Genomic DNA, 20,531 nt, shown 5'->3' with positions numbered 1-20,531 from the left:
TATCAATCTGCTGGAACTATGGGTGATTCAACTGGCATTCAAGACCTTTCTCCCCTCCTTTAAAAATCTGTCCATCTAGATCCTGATGCACCATAAAATAGTGATGTGGGTGGTGAACAAGCAAAGGTGAGTAAGGTGCCAACTCCTTTGCCTTGAGGCATTGAAGTTGTAATCTTAGGCACACAATCAATGGATCCGGTTAGAAGTGAGACCCATGTGGGGTCTCTGAATGTCAGAGCTGACAGTCTGAGCTGGCGTTATCGTGCCAATCACAAGTTGTATCCTCTGCCGCAGGTAGTACAGGACAAGTGGGGCACTCCTCGGGTGGAAAATGCTGAATGCCAGCAGTCGTGCGCCCTTCAGTATCCGTTGAGAGGAGACTTGGGGGCCAGGTTTCAGTTCAAGTGGAACTTTCAGCTGCACTATTCCCTTGACTTCTCAAGATCTGAAGAAGATTTGCCAAGATCAGGCCCAGGTAATTCTGATTGTCCCAGATTGGTCAAAGGAGGATGTCGTATGCAAACCTTCAGCACTTCTCCCCATGTCCCCTACTCAAGGTGGCATTCAGACCGGACCTTCTCTCGCAGTCGCAGGTAATGGTTCTAAAGCCTCCACCAACATGCCTGGAGATTGATTGAGGATATTTAAGTTCTTTTCAAATGCCTCCTAAGGTGATGGACCTAATTCTGTCAGCTCGTCACACCGCCACAAAATCATGTATTCTGGAAGATGCACAGTTCTGTTCTCGGTGCACAGAGAACAATGTGAACTTTTTTCAGACCATTTCGACCCAGATACTGTAGTTCACACTCTCCTGGGCTCAAACATCGTGTGCTATAGGTACTGGAAAGGGGAACTTTGCTTCATTGTTGGCATTCGTCTGTCTCCCAGATCAGTCTTCCTTGTCCATATCCCCTATTGTGATGCGATTTCTGAAGGTTGACCAATCTGTATCTGCCATTTCCCTTTGTTATCCCCCAGTGAGACCTCTCTTGTTTTGACTTTTTTGAAGAGGTCTCTGTTTGAGCCCCTACACAGTTGTCCATTGTAGTTGTTATCAATTGCACAGTTTTTTTGGTGGGCTTCACCTAGGCAAGGTGAACCAGTGAATTGCAAGCCCCGAGAGCCCACCCACCATTCACAAATGTTTTCTTTGACAAATTGGTGTTGCGAACCAGGGCTGCCTTCCTTCCTAATGTGATGACACTCTTTCATCTAGGCTAGTCCATTACCCTGTCAACCTATTTTTCCATGCTCCATCTCACGGAAGAGGATGAGCAGCTTCACAGCATCTAAAGCTGACGGTAAGCTTCTATCTGTATCGCACTAAAGATGTGCAACTGGGTGACCAGCTTTTCATTAAGTATTGTGGTTTCAAGAAAGGCAAAGGGGTACAGAAGTGAATGCTGTCTCAATGGATCATTCCTTTGCTTCAAGACTTGTTATAATCTTGCCAAGAAAAACTCCCGGAAGGAATTAGGTTTTATTCCGCCCAGAGACATATCATCGATCTCCACCCTTGCTAGAGGGGCTTCGATCACAGAAATCTGAAAAGGCAGCTACATGGGCATCCTTAACTAGTTTCTCCAAGCTTTATTAGATTGGATTCTGAAGTGTGTATTGGTGGCCCATTTGTCAGATCTGTCTTGCAAGACTTCCTCATTCAACCATCCATAGAAGGGTACTGCTCTGGATTCTATTCTATCGTCGAGGAATGTGCAGGTAAAAGTATTCATCAGAAAAAGAGAAAGGTTCTAACCTGCTGCAACAATCTTCCTAGTGGATACTCTGTTTAGCTGAATATTCCTCAGCTTTCCTGCCCTCTTCCCGTTTATGGAATCTTTTACAGGGAAATATTAATAAGGTTCCAATTCAAGTTTACTAATACATTTCTCATTGTTTCATGACAATCCATCAACTCACCTCAAAGGCTCGGAAAAAAAGGGTGGAAACTGTGCGCTGTTGCGCTGGGATGTGCACTCTAAGGCTTTAGTGACATGATCAGACATCATTTATGTTGTCACTATGCATCCAGCGCCCCCTCCCAGCATCTTTTGAGCTTTGAAGTTTCTATATGCGGTCTGATGTTTCTGATGATTCTGCAGGTGAGGAATCTGCAGGTAGTTAGAGTATCTACCAATAAGATCGTTACCACAGGTAAATAACTTGTTCTTAAGTGCCAAAAATGTCTGGGAAGGTAAGTGCATTTACAAACAGTTATTTCCGCATCAGCCCGAATGACTACTTTTGCAAATTTCGTTTGGAGATAGGTTTCAGGGCTTTTCTTAAGAGGCCCTATTCCCAAAAGTAGGTGAAATGCCCTGAGGTAGTCACCGTCCCTGGAAAAAGTCACAGAATGACTCCTATCATTGAAAGGATTACCTCTTATTACGGGTGGAAACCAGGAGAGAATTTCCTATTTTATGGGAGTTTCTTCATTGATAAAAATAATCTCCCTGTGGAGAAATATAAAAAAGATTTATGTGGGCAAATGCACAATTGGAATTGATTCTGTACGCTTTGGTGTTAGGCATGTGACTGCTCATGAGAAACAAAAACGGTCACAGTTTTGCAGGGGTTCCTAAATGGGAGCAAATTTCTGTATTTTGTCTCTAACTTTTGAAATTCGTGCTCCACTGCCCATATACCTTCTTTGTATGTACAAAAAACCTTCTTTCCCATGTTGCTTCCTTTTGAGATCTACCAGGACCTCCATGTTTTATAAATGGCCCATGAGACAGAAAAATTATCCTTTCATCATTCAGAAGCTAATAATTAGAATTTCATTAAATTGGGTAATAGTAACACCTATTATACATAGTGTTTTCAATTTTGGTATGAAACACTGCAAACATATGTTGAGATTATTGTTATAAACCGCAACCATATTGCTGTTATTATTATTATTCATTTTAGGTTTATGTATTACCAACTTTTTGAGAATTAAAAGGTTTCACAGTATACACATTGGAAGACCGTTACACAGAGAGACTCGCATTCACGATACCAGCTGTACACCATTTTGTTATGTAAATGATCGCCAGGTTTCAAATAAATAAGATTATCAGATCAATCACGAGTAAGAGTTTTTCACAGTATAATATGGCGTGGTACTTTTGCCAGTGGGAATGATTATGGTGGTGAATGATATAGACATTTTAAGATGACTTTCTTGATTTCTACTGTATCCAGCAGACATGATGCCCCTTAAACAGATGTGTAGTCTAATGGTGATGTAAGGTTGCTTTTAACATAGTAATACATCACTCCGGTATATATGGTGACTTTATTTGTTCAAAAGGAGTTATTTTATTCCTGATATGGCTTTAATATAATTGTTTTTGTATTATGGTTAAAATCAGTTTTAAGAATTCAAACATATCTTGTTGCTTGGACACCTATGGACGGACATCCGTTAGATGAAAAAAAAAACACCAAGTAATGCAAAGACCAATGCAAAATTTTAGCGTCAAATTGTAGAATGTTTGAGCTAAGAAATGGAAAGGGCAACGTAGAGTGTTCGTTAACAAACATTGGTAACTTTATCAATAAAGCTAGCACCCATGGAGCTTGCTGGCTTGTGACTGTAGAAGTGTATCGAAGTCAGTTCTCAATACTCAATTAAGTAAGTATTTTAACTATCCCGTGTTGTATTTTTTAATACTACACTAGGGCAGCAGTATGTCCTAAAAGTTGGTGTGCAAAAACATTTGAAGATATACTTATCTTGATACCCAAGCATCTTGTTCGCCCCATATAAAACTACACACAGACTTGTCTACATTTTGGTTACTTGTTAATAATAATCATAATTGTTTTTCTTTTTATTCTAGGTTGTGGTTTTTCAAAGATATACAAATCGTAGCACAATTCCCATTGAGGCAAAATATGTCTTTCCACTGGATAGCACAGCAGCTGTGTGCGGATTTGAAGCTTTCATCAATGGAAAACATATAATAGGAGAGGTAATTAGATTCATAGCTGTCCTTGAGCACTGTCCTGGTTTTGGTCACTTCAGGGTTTGGCCTGCACGTGGCTGTGAAAAATGTGTTTTCCTAGTGAGAAATGTGCAAGCTGGAGGAGGTCTAGCTGTTAGAAAAGAAATTCAGAGCTCTAATTAAGCCCATCACATTTCCTACACAATCCAACATGTAATTGACAGGATTCAGGATTCTTGGCTTGAAAGTTAAATCGTCAATTAAATACAAAGACATGAATCCTTCATAGCCTGTTAGGCAACATCTTAAAATGCTTGTATCTCAAAAACTATTAATTTGCACCCTAACAAACAAAAGCACGCTTTCTGAGTAAATTTCAACTTTGTAGCCTGCTTCGCTGTAAATTGATTAAGCGGGTTGAGCCGTTGAAAAGTGCTAAATTTACTATGGGAGCTAAAATGTGAAAACACTTTTTTTCACCGCACATCCCTAACTTTTCCCCCACCTTGGATGTTCAGGCATGCCACAGCTTAACTAACTAAGATAGTAGATTTGATACATTTCTTGAAAATCCATCCCAAGTCATAGGCAAACCAAAATATGCCTAAAGGTGTTATTGGTGACGTGTTTCGACTGGAACAGTCTTTTTCACAAGCCAACTTTACTACTTATGAATCCACCATTTAACGTGTATTTAAAAAACATAGAAGAAAGACCAATGCGGACTGATTCATGCATAGGCAATGAAGATAGACTTTTATACATTTTGCGTGTACTCCCGAGCTATACACAAAAAAGGAGAGCTACCTTTTGGCATTTGATTATAATGCATGATTGTATGGACCACCTTATCAACATACAAAATTGTATACCAAAGTGCAGTAAAAAACATTTTTTTTACATGAGTGCAAATAATTTTTTTTTAATTATTCCTTGTGTGGATTAGGAAGGATAGTACCTGACGTTTCCAATTTGCTTTGGTCGCCAAGCCCGGTGCAAACTCGTACGCTCTATATGGTGATGGCCAAGTGGCCTCATATAAAACCTTGAAATTCTGGTCTATATTTTTTTATGAATCCAATAGTTCACGTCCTCAAAGAATAGTTCTATAGGTCAATCTTCCTATAACTCTAATAAGATGACCTATGGGTATACCACTTTATCTACCCTAGATAAAAACTATATAAACACTCAAAAGTGAGTGGGGCCTAACTACAGACACAGTGATGGGTGGGTGACAGGTGTAAATTACATTACAGACACAACAGCGAAAGGCAGGTTCACTGGGCCACAGCAGTCTAACCGGAAGGTTTAACATGATTACAGGATTCCCTCGTGGGTGCCACTGAACAAATATAATGTATTGTTGTGAGCGGACAGAGACATATAGTAGGTACTGTACCAGCCAAAAGTGCAGTTCAAAGTAACATGTGATAAAGTTTTCTTGGTTAGTGTTAAGTCACACTGATAAGGGGTAGATGCACGCTATGCTTCCTGTGAATTTTTCCAACCTGCTGATACTGCGTCAAGGTGGAGGGCCCTCCTCCAGTACATACAGAGAAATCATGAACACAATAAAAGCAATAAACGTCAATAAATCAGTAGGGGTACTCATCCAATGTGGACAAACAGGTCCTCATCTTCATTCAGCCCGAACGGGCTCTTAGTTTTGAGGAGTATAATATACTGTGACTCCAGAATTCTCAGTTGTTTTTAACGATCTCCCCCTCTGGTGTTCGCTGCATCCTGTCAACACCAAAAAATGAAAAGCTGTTAACATCCTTGTTATGGTATTTCAGCCAGTGTCATGCAGTGGAGTAGCTCAGATCAACATTCTTGATTGCTCTAATATGCTCTAGGATTCGTTTTTTACAGGGAAGATCGTACTACCTATGTACATTGTCGCAAATGGACACAAAATTGCATACACACAAAAATCAGTATTACAGTTTATTAACTTTTTTATGTTCCCTGTCTTCCCCGTTGATAGTGGATATGCTTTCTTGTTTTTGCTTGTACTACAGGCCTTACATTTCCCACACTTGAAGAAGCCTTTCTGCTGTTGTATCCAATTGTGTTACTTGGTTGTCCCCATATAGCTCTTGTTAAGCATGTCCTTAAGGGGATGTTCTTTACTGTATGTTATCTGTGGTTGAATGTCAATCAAGGATCCTATTACTGGGTTATTCCTGACTATATGCCAGAGTCTCTTAAGAGTTTCACGTACGTTCATTGCCTCCACATTAAAGGTTGTTATCATTCTGATGTCATTACTGTTTTTCTTGGTATCTGGACTTTTCACCAACAGGGCTACTCTATCTTGGGCCTCTGCTTTCTCTCTTGCGACCTTCAGAACTTTTTCAGGAAAACCTCTTCCTCTTAACCTTTCCATCATTATGTTCTGCTCTTTCTCCAACGCCAATTAGTGTTACAATCTCGTTTAGCCCTCAATAGCTCCCCATACAGAATACTCCACTTTAGATTGGGGGGATGGTGGCTGCTGGTGTGTAATATACTGTTCCCTGCAGTCACCTTTCTAACATTGTTTATTCTAGAGAGGAGTTGCTTAGTCTGTGCCCATCTAACTCACAGAGATGTCTGGTTCCGCTTGACCCTTTAAGCGGCCCAGTAACCTGCCCTTGTGCCCAACTCACTCTCCCGGCCCCCGTCATGTCAGAAGCTCTTCTGAACTCCCCTCCGCAACAATGGTTAAAAGTGCTTCAGTTGAATGTTGGGTCACTCCCGAAGCATCATGCGGAGGTGTTCGACCTTTTAGCTGATGAAACCCCGGATATCCTTTTTATGACAGAAACATGGATGAGAGATGATCTCATAACCATTGCCAATCTTGCGCTACCCCCGGGCTACTTTATTAAGTTGGTAAACAGAGCCACTAGAGGCGGAGGCATTGCTGTGGTGGTAAGATCAAGCTTTACCTGTCTATTTGATGAAAGGGAGATGAAAGGGGGTGAATGTGCTTATTTTAGTATCACCATCAACACCCACTTCACCTTTGCAGAGCTATTAATATACAGGCCCCCTGGACCCATGCATGGCTTCAACATCTCCCTTTTGGAGCTGGTGGAGGCATACGCTGTAGGGTCAGCAAATTCTAGTATCTTAGGGGATCTTAATCTCCATTTTGACTTAGAGCAGGATCTGAATGTCCGCACCCTGACCTCTGACCTAGCCGCCTTCCAGCTCCTTCAATTATTTAAAAGCCCCACACATACAGGAGGCCATGTCCTGGACCTCATTTTTACTAATATAGAAGACTCCTGAACCACCACCCCTACGCCAATTGCTTGGTCAGATCATTTTCTAGTGGAGTTATCTGTTTGTACCCATATCTCTACAGGTTGTAAAACCCAAGGAGCCACGCATGAAAGACCTTGGTGCAAACTCCGGTTAGAGGAGTTTCATGCATTGCTGGACGCTGATCCACTGGGCCCTTTTTCGGATGTGGAGACAGGATATGAAGCATTTTGTACTTGGCTCACCAGGGCACTTGACACCCTTATACCTGCTAGGTGGGGCAAAGAACGCATGCTAGATGCTAATCCTTGATATAACGAAACCCTGGCTAGTCTGAAGAAAAAGTGTAAAAAACAGGCGCGTGTATGGAGGAAGGACTACTCCTCAGAGAGTAAGGTCAGATACGTAAAGGAGCTCAAGACTTACCATAAAGCCATCTGTAGGGTGCGAGCGGAATTTTATGCCTCCGAAATAGAGGCTAGTGCTAACCCGACTAAAGTTATCTTTAAGATCCTTAAGGAACTTAGCTCTAAAAAACCTGTCAGCATTGCCCCACTTCAGCTGTCCAATGTGAAGAGCTGGCTTCCTTTTTCGTCGATAAAATTCGGGGTATCTACCAAGCCTTTAACCCAGGACCACAACCTAGCTATTCTCCGGTCTCTCGGCCTATCTCTATGGCTAAGATATCGGTCATCCCTGAAATGTCTAGGGAAGAGTTTGACAAGTATACAAGGCAGATTAAATCTGTCTCGCCAGCAGACCCTCTGAGGCCGGCCCAATTTAGAATCTTCTCTACTCTGCCTGACCCAGCTATATAGTCTTGTCAATGCCTCATTCTCTACTGCTACCGTCCCAGCCAGTTGGAAGCAGGCATGGGTGTCACCCATACTTAAAAAACCCACTCTAGACCCGTCAAAGCCAGAAAACTTTAGGCCTATATCCCTGTTGCCCTGGGCGGCTAAAATCGCAGAGTCTCATGTGAATCTAGTTCTTACCAGCATTCTCAAAACCAACAACACTCTGGACGAAACCCAGCATGGGTTCTGTGCCGGCCACAGCACGGAGACAGCGCTTCTGGCTATGACGGAGCATCTCCGCTCCACATTGGACCATGGTCAAATGGCGGCACTGATCCTTTTGGATGTCAGTGCGCTTTTGACACCGTCTCCCACCAGATCCTTCTACATCGACTTGAGGAGGCAGGGATCACTGATATGGCTCTCGCTTGGTTTCGATCCTTCCTGACCGATAGAACGTTTCGTGTCTCCACTCCTCCTTTCCTCTCTGGGGCGTGTTCCATTGAGCAGGGTGTTCTGCAGGGATCGGCTTTGAGCCCCACCTTTTTCAATCTTTATGTCCAACCACTGGCTGCGGTCGCTAAAACGTGGGATCTTAACATCGTCTCTTATGCTGACGATACGCAGCTAGTGGTTGCCCTTACATAAGGCTCTACCATCAACCATATTAGATTCAAAGCGGGTCTGACCGCCGTAGCAGCCTGGATGACAGCTAACGGTCTCCAATTGAATGCTGCCAAGACGAAGGTACTACTGGTGGGAAGAAACGCAGATCCTTGGGGTGACCACTGGTGGCCACCTACTTTGTGGGCAGCCCCTACACCTAAGACTGAAGTGAAGAATCTGGGAGTCTGGTTGGACTCGGAGCTTAAGTTTGATGTCCAAACAAATAAGGTCGCCGCTACTTGCTTTGGAATCTTACGCAGCCTTAAACCAGTCTTGAAATTTTTCGATCCAGTTACCAGGCAGTTAATTGTTCAGTCTACGGTACTGTCCAGACTGGATTATGCCAGCTCCTTACTTCTAGGCGCTAATAAGATGGAAATTGCCCGCCTTCAACGTATTCAAAATGCGGCCGCGAGGGCCTTAATAGGCCTGCCACGCTTTAGTCCCACTTCTGCCTCCATCCGGAAACTTCACTGGCTTCCTGTAGCTCAAAGGATACAGTTTAAGACCCTGTGTATCTCTTTTAAAATCCTTAGACTGTCTACCCCTAAAATGTTGGGATCACTGCTGAACCTGTATGTGCCTGCGCGTTCTCTGCGTTCGGCAGGGCAGAATTCTGGTGGTAGTTCCCCGGTTCAACCGTAGCAGAGCAGGTGGCCGCTCCTTCCGTTTTCTAGCAGCAGAAAAGTTATGGAATTCCCTTCCTGCCCAGATACGGGAGTTGAAGGACATGTTGCAATTTAGGAAAGTTGTCAAAACACTTTTATTTCCTGGAAAATAATTTCCCCTACCGTTTTTTTCTGCCCTCAGTTCTGTTTTTCACTTGGGATTAGCGCCGGGACGCCTCTTTACTGGGGCAGCTGTGCGCTCTATAAACCATATAACATAACATAGCATAAAATGTAGGCCAGTGGAAATGGTGCCCTCACTGATTCTTACACAGACATCCAGAAAATCCTTATCAATCTGATCATACCTATGTGTGAAACAGAGATTCTCTTCCAGGGGATCCTCATCAAAGTCATAAGCATTAGAATATTCCCGCCCATGCGCGGGACCCCGGAAACAATATATTATATGTGCCCCACATATACATATACATATATATATAAATATATATATATAAAATTAAGCAATTGCAGCCAAATAAAACAGTAGAGCTGGAATATGCTGTGCAGAATTTCCACCATACATGTGTATTAGCATTAGAAACATGAGAAACAACACCAATGCTTGTTTAGAAACTGTTTTAATGCTTAGAAAGCAGTAGAAATTCTTATAACACACTGTAAGCATATACAGCTCCCAGGCTGCATTGCAAATACCCAGTCTAAAAGGACTGAAAAGCTAACCTGTAGCTGCATGTACCAAAACTGACGCTGTGCCTTTAAGGCACCTCTGCCCCTAGCTTCCCATCATGCCTCAGGGGTTACAGTTAGGTCAGTTGTTCTTTCCGGCTCCTTCAGGAAGGACCCTGGATACACAGCTCCACATTTTTCTGCCTTTTTCAGTCAGAAAATCTTCAAAAGAACAATTTTTTGATTTACTTTGACTTTTAACATCAGGGTCAAGTAAATAACTGCTTAGCAGTCGATTTTTTGTGAGGTTTTCCTGTCAGGATGCCCTCATTATTTGATGATTGCCCTTCTTGTGGCCACAAGAAGGCAAAAACGGACTCTCATGAGGTCTGTATTTTATGCTTGCCAGAGGATCATGATCCTAAAGACTGTTCACATTGTAAAAATCTGTCTGACAGAACTCTTAAAGACAGAGAGAGGAACAGGCTCTATGGTCTGGCCCAGAGATCCATGAGGGGAAGATCTACAGAGAGGAAGAGTTCAAAGAGACCCAGAACTCCCTCCAAAGGCAAGTCAGAGCGTCCATCAACCTCAGCACCGGGCTCGGCGCTGAAAAAACAGCATCTGATGGACAGTTCGAGAGAAAAAGCTCCGTCGACGTCGGGACCGGCGTCGATGAGGAAATCGTCGTCGAAAAGAAGTTCACCGACGTCGAAGAAAGCTCCGCCGTCGTCAACTAGGCGACGATCGGCGTCGAGAGAAGCCACGAGATCGCCGTCGACGAGAAGATCGGCGTCAAGACGTAAGTCAACTCCGCCGCCGTCAACCAGGCGACGGTCGGCGTCGAGAGACAGAACACACTCGCCGCCGTCTCAACGTCGACAGGCTTCGAAGAGTGTGACACCTCCGCCGACGTCTCCACGGAGGCGCTCGGCGTCGAGGAACAAGAGCCCCCTCGGACGATCGTCGTCGAGAAGGGATCATCGTCGAAGGCGCGTCGGCGCTCGACGTCGAGGATGTCCGATCCTCCGCCGTCCCCACATGCCAGGTCGACATCAAGGGCACCGTCGACGACAGGACACCGTCGATTGTCCATCTCCGTCGCCGACAGACCAACGTCGGTCGACGTCGAGAGCTCCGTCGACGGCAGGGCAACGCCGTTCGACGTCAAGACCTCCGTCGACGGCAGGGCAATGCCGTTCGACGTCGAGACCTCCGTCGAAGGCAGGGCAACGCCGTTCGACGTCGAGGGAGAAGGCTCCGTCATCGGCTCGACATCGCCGGTCGACGTCGAGAGAACACGAGTCATCGTCGAGGCGTTCGACGTCGAAGGTTATCACTCCGTCGACGCCGCAGAGGCGTTCAACGTCAAGGGAAAGACTTTTGAGACGTCTTCCAACACCGGTGAGACGAAAATCTCCTTCAGTGCCTTCAACTATTCTGGTGACGCAATCGGCTTCTCACCATTCCTCCTCAAGTACCTCTAGCTCATCGAGGTCCTCTTCCAGGAGTAGAAGTCCGTTGCCCCAGCGAAAGACAACACTTTCGCCAAGATGGAATGCTCCGTTGAGCAAGTGGAAGGATTCTGGAGCGACAGAGAGGCTGCGAAGATATGTAAGCCCACTCCACAGGTCACCTCTTCAGAGACTGATAGAAGAGGCAGACAGACAGAGTCCAATCAGGCACCGATCACGCTCTCGGGAAAGGAGAGTGGAAAGGTCGCATACCCCCAGGGTCTCCCGATCACCACGGAGGGAGCATCCCAGGTCTCGAACACCGAGAAGGGAGGTACGGACTGAGAGATCGAGATCTCCACGAAGGGAGCATCAAAGAGAATCACGTTCTCCTCGAAGGGAAGAACGACCGAGAAGATCGCCAGTGAGGAAGGAGAAATCTCGTCACAGGAGAAGGAGAACTCCATCATCCTCCTCCTCATCTTCTTAGAAATCTTCTAAAGGGGATTACTCCCCAACGCTGGCGGACAGCCCTCGCTCCAGAGCTTCCCCGCTTGACGACGTCAACACATACCTGGACGTGTTACAAAGGGGGGCTCACAAACTTCAAATAGAAATGGCTGTTCCAGAAGTTTCCACAACTGTGATTTTTGAGACCCTTCGTCACAAATCATATTCACGGCCTTTGCTCCCATTGGTTCCAGGGATAATGGACCCAATCAAAGAGGTTTTCCTCACGCCAGCAACGATCAGGGCGGTACCGGCACGTATCCAGAAAAAGTATAGGCCGGCCGACTCAGATCCAATCTTTGTTAAAGGAGAGCCTGCGGCGGACTCAGTTATAGTAGCCTCAGCTACGAAGAATCACACAGTCGCTCCTTCTTCTTCAGTTCCTCCTGACAAAGACAGCAAGACCCAAGATTCTTGGGGACGCAGGGTGTGCAGCACAGCAGCTTCATCCCTGAAAGTCTCTAGTGCATCAGCACTTCTCGGCAGGTACGTTAGAGCTCTATGGGACTCCATGGAGCGATTCAAAGAGAAATTGCCCAAGGAGGACCAGAAGGATTTTGAGGAAACCGTGACGGAGGGCTGTTTGGTGGCGAACCAAATGATTAGTTCATCTGCAGATAACGCCCTTCTAGCAGGACATGCCTACTCACATGGGGTATGTGCGAGGAGATCTTCTTGGTTGCGTCTAACTGGTCTCAAACCAGATGCCCAGCAACGCATCCTCAATCTGCCCTTCTCAGGATCTTCACTATTCGGGGAACATGCCGATCAGGAAATGACCGCATGAAAACAGAATTGGACACAGTGAAGGCGGTTGGTCTGGAGAAAAAGAAAGAGCCGTTCAAGCGACGCTTCAAGACCAACAAGAACCGGGGAGGCCAACAGAGGGTTCAAACCCCTCAATGGTCTCAAAACAAGCCACAAGGGAAGGCGCAATACAGAGGAGGAAAATCGGGCAGAGGCAGAGGCGGACATCATCAGTCCTCTACCACGCCTAGAGGAGGCAAGGCCTGAGCAGTGGCTTCCTCTGGCGCCGTTACCCACTCCAGTGGGAGGAAGTGCTTCGCAACACCTGGCAGAGTGGGTCAGCATCACAAAAGATCAGTGGGTGCTGAATATACTGCGCAATGGATATGCGCTACGTTTCCGGAAGAGACCACAACCGATTCCTCCAAAAAAGACTCGCTCGTACCATCTAAACCTCCTCAAAAGGGAGGTGAGCGCCCTCTTAAAGAAAAACGCAATCGAAGAGGTACCCCCATCCCAAAGGGGCAGAGGAGTGTACTCAAGGTATTTTCTAGTCCCCAAAAGAGACCAAGAGGACAAGTTCAGACCGATTTTGGATCTTCGAACCCTCAACAAGGTGGTGGTCAAAGAGAAGTTTCGCATGCTGGCACTTCATCAGATATGTCCTCATCTACAAATTGGAGATTGGATGTGTTCGGTGGATTTACAGGACGCGTACTTCCACATTCCTATAACACCAGGTCATCGGAAGTACTTGAGATTTCTGGTAGGGAACAAGCATTACCAGTACAAAGTGCTTCCCTTCGGACTAAAATCCGCACCAAGGGTATTCACCAAGTGCATGGCAGTGGTAGCGGCATGTCTGCACAAAAAAGGTCTCTTTGTGTACCCATATCTAGACGACTGGCTCCTGAAGAGTCCGTCCCCTCGTCAAGCCACCAAAGACTGTCACCTGTGTCTTCAACAGCTACACAGGCTTGGCCTCCACGTCAACACAGAAAAGTCGGTCCTGCATCCCACGCAAACTATCCACTATCTGGGAGCAGTTCTAGACACAAATTTAGGAAGAGCGTTTCCTTCGCAGGAGAGACTATCTTCCATGGGGCAGAAATGCAGAAAGTTACTTCAGTCTCCTCGTCCAAAGGTGCGAGAAGTAGCGTCTCTACTGTGCTCCATGGCGTCCTGCATCTTCCTAATACCGAACGCCAGGTTGAGGATGCGACCTCTACAAGAGTCTGTGGAAGATCAGTGGGACCAAGCGACTGGAGATTGGGAGGATCGAATCATCCTATCTCAAGCAGCACTGACCTCAATACAGTGGTGGACTCGCCCTCGGAATGTCTTGCAGGGAGTCCCTTTTCAGCAACCTCTTGCTTCGCTGTCTGTGGTAACAGACGCATCTCTAGAAGGCTGGGGTGCTCACATGGGTCATCTTCAGATTCAGGGTCGCTGGTCGACCAACCTTCAGACATACCACATCAACATGCTGGAACTTCGAGCAGTTCATCTGGCGCTCAAAGCGTTCCTTCCAGCAATAACAACGGACAAAATCCTGGTTCAGACGGACAACACTACAACTATGTTCTATCTGAACAAGCAGGGAGGAACTCGATCTCGCCCTCTGTCTCAGGAGGCCCAGACAATCTGGCACTGGCTTCTGGCTCGGGGACTGTCGGTGGTGGCAGTACACCTTCCAGGCGAGCTAAACACAAAAGCGGACGCACTCAGCAGGCACTTCGAAGATCAGCCAGACTGGGTGCTAAACGACGAAGTAGTCGAAGAACTCTTCTGTTGCTGGGGTCGTCCAGACATAGACTTATTCGCGGACGACGAAAACGCCAAACGCCACGCCTTCGCGTCCAGGTTCCACCGGCCAGGGACGCAAGCGAACGCTCTCCTGCTGGAGTGGACAGGAATGTTCGCCTATGCGTTTCCTCCTCTGGCACTGATTCCGAAGGTGGTGGCCAAGCTCATTGTAAAGTTGTTGAATATTTATAATAACAAATTCCAGTAGTCAGCAGAAGTTGCAGGATGAATTTATTATCCTCATCCACGAACAGCCAAGCAGTAACTGCCAAATCCGAACCATACAGTGTTCTAAGGATGGCATCACAAGTGAGAACAACATTCTAAGAGGAACCAAGTATAACTGAGCAAAGCGATATATCACACATCTCCCTCTTATACAATAATAAAGAACATAAGCACAAAAATAAGAAAACAGAAAAATATAAAGAAGATACAGAGATCACACTTAAAAGTGAGAACAATAAATGATCAAACATAATCGTTCATATAAGCGGGTGCCCTACGTAACCTCTGACTTCTCACGCGAGAAGAAGTGGCATTGTTGAAATGGAACAAAGGGAGTCGGGAAGAAGAAGAGAAATCACAAACAGTGTCAGAATCATCTTGAGAAGCATTACTCGATTTAACTACAACGACTCTACTTTTATTCCAGATCCGACCATCTTGAGTCTTAATGGCATTATCAAATACCTTGATAACAGGTCTGACATTGGTATACTTAGACCATGAACTTCTCCCAACAGGTGCCTTTATTTTTACAAAATCACCTACATGGATTTTCTGAAAACGAACACATTTTTTTTTATCAAAATAAGACTTTCTACATGCTTGCTTCTCTAACTCCCTCTCCCTCCATACACCAATATGATTGTCAACAAACCCTTTGTTTAGATCCATCCAACCAGGACACAATAGTGTGTTGGGTGCTCTTCCTTTGAACAACTCAAAAGGAGACTTACCAGTGGTAGAGTGAGGGGAGTTCCGGTAGGCTTCAATTCTTTCTCTAAGTGCATCTTTCCAATTTAAGCCATTGACCCTAGCAAGTTGAATACATTCTTTTAGTGTCTTATTTACTCTCTCTACAGCCCCATTAGTTTCAGGGTGATACAAAGAGGACAGTTTGTGTGAAATTCCACATTTAGTGAGATTAGCATCAAACTGTGCCGAACAAAACTGAGGGCCATTGTCTGACAAAATACTGTTTGGAAAACTTTCCCTCATAAATATTTCAGATAAAAATTTAATAACAGATCCTGAAGTTATCTCACTTACAGCACACACCTCAATCCAACGGGAATAAAGGTCAATTAGAACAATAAGATAAGGAGTGTCAGAAACACAGGATAGAGGACCCAATATATCAATGGCTACTTCATCCCAAGGATGATTGGGTAAAGCTCTACAAACCATTGGCATCTGTCTAGTTTTCAAAATTTTGTCACTTGCACAACATTCTACACAATCTCTTACCATTCGTTATGTTTCCATATCCATGCCAGGCCACCAAAACTGGGAGCGCAACATCTCTTTAGTCTTTACTATACCCTGATGGCCAGAGTGCGCATGTAACAACAATTTCTTTCGTAAAGTAGTGGGAGGGATTAGTCTCAAACCTCGTGTGAGAAGATCATCAGACAAAGATAATTCATGCGAAACCAAAGACCACGGTTTCTCTAGACGCTTATTATCCCTCATCAAAGATATAACTTTGCACAACTCATCATCCTTTTTCAACTCTTCCTTCCACTCATCCTTTCCCACAACACCTTCAGTGACCTCACAAACATCCAGAAAATCATCCTCATCTATATTTATTTCTTCATTTTTCGGATCATTTCCTTTGACTAGTCTAGAAAAACAATCTGCCGCCTTATTTGATACACCAGGCAAATATTGCACCTCAAAATCAAACTCTTGTAATGATATTATCCATCTTCTGATTCTTGATGAAATGGAATCTAGCCCTTTCTTACAAAAAACTTCCTTCAGGGGCTTATGGTCAGACTTCACAACAAACTTTGTTCCCCAAACTAAATTCTTAAATTTTTTAAGTGCCCAGAAAATAGCTAATGACTCTTTTTCAATTACAGAGTAATTGAGCTCAGGACCACGAAGACATCTAGACGCACAGGCAATAAGGGAATCATGACCATCCTTATTTTGTACCAGAACAGCTCCTAGACCCTTATCACTAGCATCTGTATATATATACGTTGGCAGACCAGGAACAAATGCTTGAAGACATGGAGCATTTTTCAACTCATTCTTTATCTCGTCAAATTCTTTTTTACAGTCAACCGACCAATCAAAAATCAAATTTTTAGCGGTGAGTCTCCTCATGTTCTTGGTTTTATCTGCAAAATGTAAAATAAATTTCCCATAGAACTCAACCATCCCAAGAAATGATAATAACTCATCTTTATTCACGGGCTCTACCATGTTATCAATCGATGTGACCAATTCCGACTTAGGAAAAACACCTTGACTCTTAATACAGTGACCAAGATAGTTCACTTCCTCCACACCAAACTTGCACTTCTCTTTCTTAAGAGACAATCCTGAATCAGATAATCTCTTTAATACCTCACACACACGTTCATTGTGTTCTTGCATGTTGACACCATAAATTAGCAAATCATCTTGATAGCATTTAACCCCTGATAGATTTTTTAATATGTGAGTCATAATTCGTTGAAATACAGAGGCTGCTGATATTAGTCCGAATGGCATCCTCTTAAATTTGAAGGTTCCCATGGGAGTAATAAAAGCAGTAAGATCTTGGCATGCGGGATCCAGCTCCACTTGGTGGTATGCTGAAGCTAAGTCTAAGGTGGTAAAGTACTTCGCACCCTCTAATGTCCCTACGATCTCATCAATGTTTGGCAAAGGAAACCTGTCAACGATCACCTCCTTATTCAATGCCCTCAAATCAATACATAGCCTAATTTCCCCAGTGGGCTTCTTAGCAATAACAATTGGAGCCAACCATTCTGTTGCTTCTACTGGTTCTATTATGTCATTACTAATTAACTTCTCAATTTCTTTTTGCACTTTTCCCTGTTCAGCTAAGGGAATCCTCCTTACTTTTGCTACAACTGGCACAGCATTCCTTTTTATTCTTATACAGTGTTTATAACCCTTTAAACATCCTAACTGTTCTTTAAACACCTTTGGAAACTTCTTTGAAAACATTTCAGATAAATTCTCAACTTGTTGTATTTGCACCTGAGGTGAAGCATTGGGATCAAGTGTTACCCCTAAATCTCGTTGATCCCTCCAACTGATCAAAGCATCACCAAAATTAGTCACGTAAATTTTACCTGGAATGATGCGACTGCCCAACTCAAGAGTGGCCGTGAAATAACCATATATTTTAATTGGCTTTTCACCATAACCTAAAGGTATAATGTCACTTTTGAAAAGTTTGACATTATCTCCAAAAGTTTTGCGTAATAACTCTTGATCAATCATGGTGATCTGGGAACAGGAATCAAATTTAAATTCAATCATGGCATGATTGACTTTTACCAAATGTGAGGGATGTTCCAAAGGACCACCATTAACTTGGAAAGTCACAGTCCTCACTTGCGGTTGTGACCATTTTTTATATACATTATCTCTCTTACCAGATCTAGTCCTACAACATTTAGAGAAATGACCTCTCCTGCCACAGTTGTTACATATCGACTTCAGAGCCGGACAATTTGGTGCATTAGCTAAGTGCCCAATATTACCACACCTAAAACACGAAAATTTATTAGAAGAATTAAAGTTAGAATTGGGATTATTCGTTCCATTTTCATTTTTCTCTCCAGATGATTTTTCTTCTTTCTTGACTTGACACACCACTTCCTGTACTTTAGTTTCACTCTTTTTTTCTGGTTCATCTATTTTTTGTTTTTCTTCTTTTAATTCATCAACGCATTTCGTCATGTGCTCAACTTGTTTTGCTATCACGAGCACCTCATCTAGTGGTGGTTCATCTTTTAACCACAGTTCCTTCCGAATACTGTCATGTGCGCACTTCAACACAAATTGATCTCTTATTCTCTCATCCAAAGTCTATCCAAATTTGCAGGATGACGCTAGCTTTCTCAGTGCAGAAACATATTCTTCAACTGATTCGTCTTTCTTTTGCCCTCTTAAACCGAAATGGTATCTCTCCATTATTGTGCTTAGTCTAGGAAGATAGTGTCGGTCTAATTGTTCTATAGCAATTTCATATTCGTTTAAATTCCTCTGTTCTGCTGCAGTGAGATCAGGTAAATGTTCCAACACATCTTGGCCTTCTCCTCCAAGACAATGCAAGAGCAACGAATGTTTCCTTTCTGCACTTAGATTCGTGCCACATACTCTTGCGTAGTTAGCAAAAATCTTTTTCCATTTCTGCCATTTTACGTTTGGCTCACCTGGACTAGTTAAGAAGAAAGCAGGTTGCGTTACATTCTGCATTTTCTTTTATTTGTGAATTTTTCTCTCTTTTTTAGTCTTGTATGGTATGCTTCTTTGTCAATTTATTTTTTATTTTTCCAAAAATAATTAATTAATTTAGTATTTTCTTTTTTGTTTATACAAAGAATATAACAGTGAAGAATGTCTTTTTTTTTTAAAGTGTATTTAAAGTGTTAAAGTATTCTTCTTATTAATCTTTCCTTCTTTGTTTAAAGTTCCTTTGTACTTCACAAAGGCCTCTTTATTGCCAATGAACAGGACGTTCTTTTTTGCACTCTTTATTACATCACAAAGCTCTCTTTCTAACCAGGAAAGCTACGTTCCTATTTTGGAACTAGAAGACGTCACAATGCCTCGAGAAATGGTTAGGTGCGTTCTATTCCTCTCTCGAAACGAGGCTGAAATGTTTTCCAAAACGAGGCTAAGTTTTTTCCTTGATGACACGTAAACGGCGTGTCACTGCAACGCAAAGCCTCGTTGACACGCAAACAGCGCGTCACTGAAACGTGTAACCATTTTGTTTTTTAGAACAGACAGCGAGCGCGAGGGAAATGCGCCGCGTTTTGAATATTTTCGAATACGGCTAATTAACCTCTTCGCCGCTAATGACAAGGGTAACTCGTCATGGACTTTCCATTGATTTCAATGGAAAGTGAATGAGTGCAGGAATAATGCCTTAGCAGTAAAGGGGTTAAATAAAGTCTTTTGCCGCTTTAGTTAATTTAAGTCCCTTCCTTCAATGAAAACCTCCCGCTTACTCCTCACCGAGTCAGTTTTAAGAGTTGAAGTTCTTTCTCGGCCGCTGGGAAGACAACGCTTCCTTTGGTGTGAAAACAGCCGCTGGGGAGGTGACAGGGACGGCAGCGTGTTGAGGAGATGATGAGGTAGGATCGTCGCCAATGTAAAGTTGTTGAATATTTATAATAACAAATTCCAGTAGTCAGCAGAAGTTGCAGGATGAATTTATTATCCTCATCCACGAACAGCCAAGCAGTAACTGCCAAATCCGAACCATACAGTGTTCTAAGGATGGCATCACAAGTGAGAACAACATTCTAAGAGGAACCAAGTATAACTGAGCAAAGCGATATATCACACTCATCAGATCGAGCATGGACATGATCCTAATTGCTCCAGATTGGCCGCGACAATGGTGGTATCCAGACCTGTTACATCTGTCGCTGTGTCCACACAGACGCCTGCCGTGCAGGCCAGACCTGTTGAGCAAAATGAACGGGAAGATCCTGCATCCCAACCTCCCGTCGCTGAACCTGACTGCATGGCTCCTGAGGTCTTGCAATACGGACACTTAAATCTGCCTCCAGAATGTATGAATATTTTAAGAGAGGCAAAGAGACCTTCCACAAGGGCGTCTTATGCGTTCAAGTGGAAAAGATTTTTCATTTGGTGTAAGGACCATGGCTTTGATCCCACCAAAGGACAAGAAGAGGTAGTCCTTCCATACCTCCTTTACTTAGCGACATCAGGGTTGAAATACGCTTCTATTAGGGTTCACCTATCTGCCATAGTAGCGTACAGAAAATCACCTACACAAACATCGTTTTTTCAGGCCCCAGTGGTTAAGGATTTCCTTCAGGTATTAAA

General features: G+C 43.8%; 1 protein-coding gene across 3 annotated transcripts in view; it reads left to right on the top strand.

Moving 5' to 3' along the window:
- The window catches only part of PARP4 (poly(ADP-ribose) polymerase family member 4), a 1,988,214-nt gene that overhangs the window by 437,360 nt on the left and 1,530,323 nt on the right, over positions 1-20,531 (top strand). For all 3 annotated transcript variants that reach the window (XM_086935217.1, XM_086935220.1, XM_086935219.1), the window contains exon 17: positions 3,834-3,965. In XM_086935217.1, coding sequence (XP_086791343.1) covers positions 3,834-3,965 — 132 coding nt within the window. The remainder of the gene's footprint in view (positions 1-3,833; positions 3,966-20,531) is intronic.

Source organism: Lissotriton vulgaris, chromosome 8 (genome assembly GCF_964263255.1).
Source record: "Lissotriton vulgaris chromosome 8, aLisVul1.2, whole genome shotgun sequence".
Taxonomy (NCBI): Eukaryota; Metazoa; Chordata; class Amphibia; order Caudata; family Salamandridae; genus Lissotriton; species Lissotriton vulgaris.
This window is presented reverse-complemented; position numbering and strand designations above follow the sequence as displayed.